This window comes from Sinocyclocheilus rhinocerous, unplaced genomic scaffold, assembly GCF_001515625.1.
Source record: "Sinocyclocheilus rhinocerous isolate Xijiao unplaced genomic scaffold, SAMN03320098_v1.1 scaffold25, whole genome shotgun sequence".
Taxonomy (NCBI): domain Eukaryota; kingdom Metazoa; phylum Chordata; class Actinopteri; order Cypriniformes; family Cyprinidae; genus Sinocyclocheilus; species Sinocyclocheilus rhinocerous.
In genome coordinates this window covers 670,724-674,406 of record NW_015647048.1, presented here as the reverse complement: position 1 = coordinate 674,406, position 3,683 = coordinate 670,724, and the positions used below count along the sequence as shown (strand labels likewise).

Genomic DNA, 3,683 nt, shown 5'->3' with positions numbered 1-3,683 from the left:
TTATTATTAATTATTTATTATAATTTTTTTAGGAAGAGAGGTTTTAAGTTTGTGTATGCAGGCTGTTTATATATATATTTATGTATATGTATGTATGTGTATATATGTATATGTATGTATGTGTGTATATGAGTTACAAGTGAACAAGGATGTCATAATGTCATGTACTTCTCCATTAACTGTTCAGTGTCTCCTATCACCCACCAGGTGGAGGCGCCGTTCATACCAAAGTGCCGAGGTCCTGGAGACACAAGCAACTTTGACGACTATGAAGAGGAAGACATTCGTGTATCTGTTACAGAAAAATGCGCAAAGGAGTTCTCCGAGTTTTAGTTACGGACACATCAAAGCTAGACATGTATGCATATATACATATATTTACTTCTCTATATATGTATATGTGTGTGTGTTTGTGTGTGCATCACACAACATATCAAATAAGGGTATCTTTGCACTCTAAAGACAAGGGATGAGCAGAAAGCACATCACCGTCAGAGTTCTTGTGTACTTCCTTCATTCCATCGGGCTTTAGAGGTCACCGGGGTTCATACACTGGCACATCTCCTGCTCCTTCAGTTCACTCTCTTCCTACTCCGTTTTCGCTTTGTCAAACGACCTGTTTGACATTGTGTTCCCCCATTTGACAGATGGCATTTAAAACACGGACTTTGGGGGGAAAACACAAAAAGGCCAATTCAGCATTGTTACTCTGTTTTTTTTTATTTTTTATTTTTTCATGGCGGCGTCATACAGTGTTGTTATTTGAAAGGTGGCCGTTGCCTGTACCTATTGGCATTTTTGGTGTTACACGTGTATGTCGTTTTTATTAATTTCACCTTTAGACCAAAACAACTGACAATTTTTTTTTGTTACGTGTGCATATGTCGAATTCAGTGTTTTTTATTTTATTTAAACCACGTTGTGTGTTGAAAGCATGACCAAAACCATTGTGTTGTGAACGGCAGAGGAGGAGGTCTTAACTCTTCAGATTTGCCTTAGAAACTCGATATAACAGAGCCCACAGAATGATTGCATTACAGATGTTACAGTGATCTTTGTATCACGATGTTACAGTGGAAGGTCCAGTCTCATGCATATACTGACAGGTGTTGTTAGCAATATAAAATATATCTCATTTTACCACTTTTGTGCATTTTTATTCATTATACAAAGGTTTTGTTCTGAAATATAAGATACAACCTTTAAAGATTGTTTCACTTTGATCATTTTAACAGTGCTGTTTATCGTCGGATATTTAAGAAAAACAGCAAATGCATTGGTGCAGCTGCTGTAGGATGAGTTAGATTATCACAGTGAGGCACTTCTCCGTTCACCGTTTTAATTTGTCAATGTTGAAGCTGTTTTGCAACGTTCTCTCTTCACTGAAAATTGTAAAACTGCCAAAACTCCATGTTGTCTCCTCCATTGTTGCTGTTGAACTTCTGTCGTTCTTTTATTCTTATGACCGAATGTAGTGTTGAAACTTCTAGATATATGCATATTGTTTGATAAGTTTGAGTTTTGAGGTACGTTCTCACAGACATTATACTAAGAAACTGAATATGTTACAAAGAAAGAGTGAAGAGAGAAATAATGGAGGTTAGTAAGCCTCTTCTCCTTTGTATCACCTATAATCCAGTTATTGTTCAGCTCATAATGCGTATATGCATTATTTCTTATACATGTTTTTATTTATACACACACATTAGAGAGATGCTAATAAATTTTATTTTTAAGACTGGTTGTTCTTTTGAATGTGTATATACGTGATCTTTGTACTCTGAAGAAATTTTTCCATAACGTTTAGGGTTTTATTTTTAATTGCAATGAATGATTTTAAAAACCACCTTTTCAAAATGGACAATAAATCGCGAATGCGATTGCTTTTATACAACTTTAAAAATAGTGAAAGGGTTAATTTACTCAAAAATTAAAACGCATCCATTACTCACCCTCATGTCTTTCCAAATTCATACGTTTGGGTTCATCTTCAAAACACAGAGCAAGATATTTTTTATAAAACCTGAGAGATTTCTGTCCCTCCATTAAAAGTCCATTCCTTCAAAACTTAGATGCTTCAAAAAGTTCACAATGACGTCAAGTAATCCATTTGAATCAAATGGTTTAATACAAATTTTCTGAAGAGCTACGATTGTTTTTATTCACATATGAACATTGATCAATGCACATACATAGAGCAAATCAAATATGCAAGCAAAAACTTGCTTTCTTGATGCTTGACAACCATTGAGGATTTTTTGTATGATTGAGCAATATTTATATGATCACGTGATCGTAAAGTTAAAGGGATAGTTGACCCAAAAAATTTAATTTGATGTTAATAAGAAACATGTTATTTCAACAACAAAAAAAAAACATCAACTATGAAGTGTCATGCTGGGAATTCTGGGAGTGTCAATTTACAGTTTTTCTCTGTAAATTATACAATGGCTTTTTCTTTTTCACTTCCAAAAACCGTATTTTTAACAGTATTTTACTGTAAAATTGCATTAAATGTAATTACATTTATTCACCGAATATAGTATGGAAACTTACTGTTAACCAGTTAACAGGTTTTTACTGTAGCATTTTTACAGTCTTTTACTGTTAAAATCACAATCATTTTTTATAGTGATACCGTCACTGTGAGAGTCCAAAAAAAAAAAATCAGACAACACAAAATTAATACCCCTGAGGAAGCGAAACGATCAGTCTGTGCATGAAACTGAACGTTATTTACAACATTATTACCTGTAATCCAGAGCCTCAGGTTAAACACGGAGGTCTTCGGTCCAATGTGTTGTCTTCACTTGTAGGATGATGGGAATAGTCCCAGCATTTGTTGGGGAATTGCTAACGGAGTGGCTTCACTGAGAACTGCAGTATGAATGGCTGAGTGACATGAAGAACTACAGCTGCAGTGTTAACATTAGTTACAGTAATGCATAGCGTGATGGAACTGTTTGTTCAACTGTTTGCAATTGTTAACGTGTCAAGAGTACAAATCAAAAAAGCAGTTCTGACATTTATTATGCACTTGCAAGTCTTCTTATTCGGAGAAAATTTGAAAAATTACCAAAAAGAAAAATGTCAGAGGAATATCAACGAAAAAAAAAAAGAACTGGGTTACGATCAGGCAAGAGCTGGACCTGCGTTAATATCGGAAAATCTTTCCAGCGCTAAAGAGACGCTAGAGAGCAGGAAGGCCTGAAAACGGATGCCGAGGCGAGCAACTTTTTTTTTAATGTTTCACAAAAGATATGCTGCTTGTTGTGTTCAATTACAAAGTCTGTAGGTTAAGAAGTACCACTAGGGGGAGTTGTTGTAAGAGATGGAAATATGCATGCATGTAAGAGGAGGAGAGATGGATGTTTTTCCTGCAGTGCTTGAGTAACAGATGAACCTGTGCAAGATAAGAGTGTTCTTTTCTGATTTATGCTGGTGACACATCACTGTTGATAGCACACGTACATGATGGAGACGTCTATTTTTTTGAGTGTTTGCTCATCTGCAATACGTCTATAGGACGTTTCCTATCAGATGTCAAATAGATGTTTATGATTTAGAATGAATGTAAAACTGACATCTTAGAGACGTCTATCAGATGTTTGTACACAGCAGATGCTTTCCAGATGAAGCGATCTTTAACAGACATCTCGCAGACGTACGTGTAACACTACTTT

At 35.4% G+C, this 3,683-nt stretch overlaps 1 protein-coding gene across 1 annotated transcript in view; it reads left to right on the top strand.

Annotated features, from left to right (window-relative positions):
* Nucleotides 1-1,692, top strand: part of LOC107708581 (cAMP-dependent protein kinase catalytic subunit beta-like) — an 11,255-nt gene extending 9,563 nt beyond the window's left edge. The window contains exon 9 of the mRNA XM_016512844.1: nt 208-1,692. Coding sequence (XP_016368330.1) covers nt 208-333 — 126 coding nt within the window. The 3' untranslated portion in view covers nt 334-1,692. The remainder of the gene's footprint in view (nt 1-207) is intronic.
* The last annotated feature ends 1,991 nt before the right edge of the window (nt 1,693-3,683 follow it).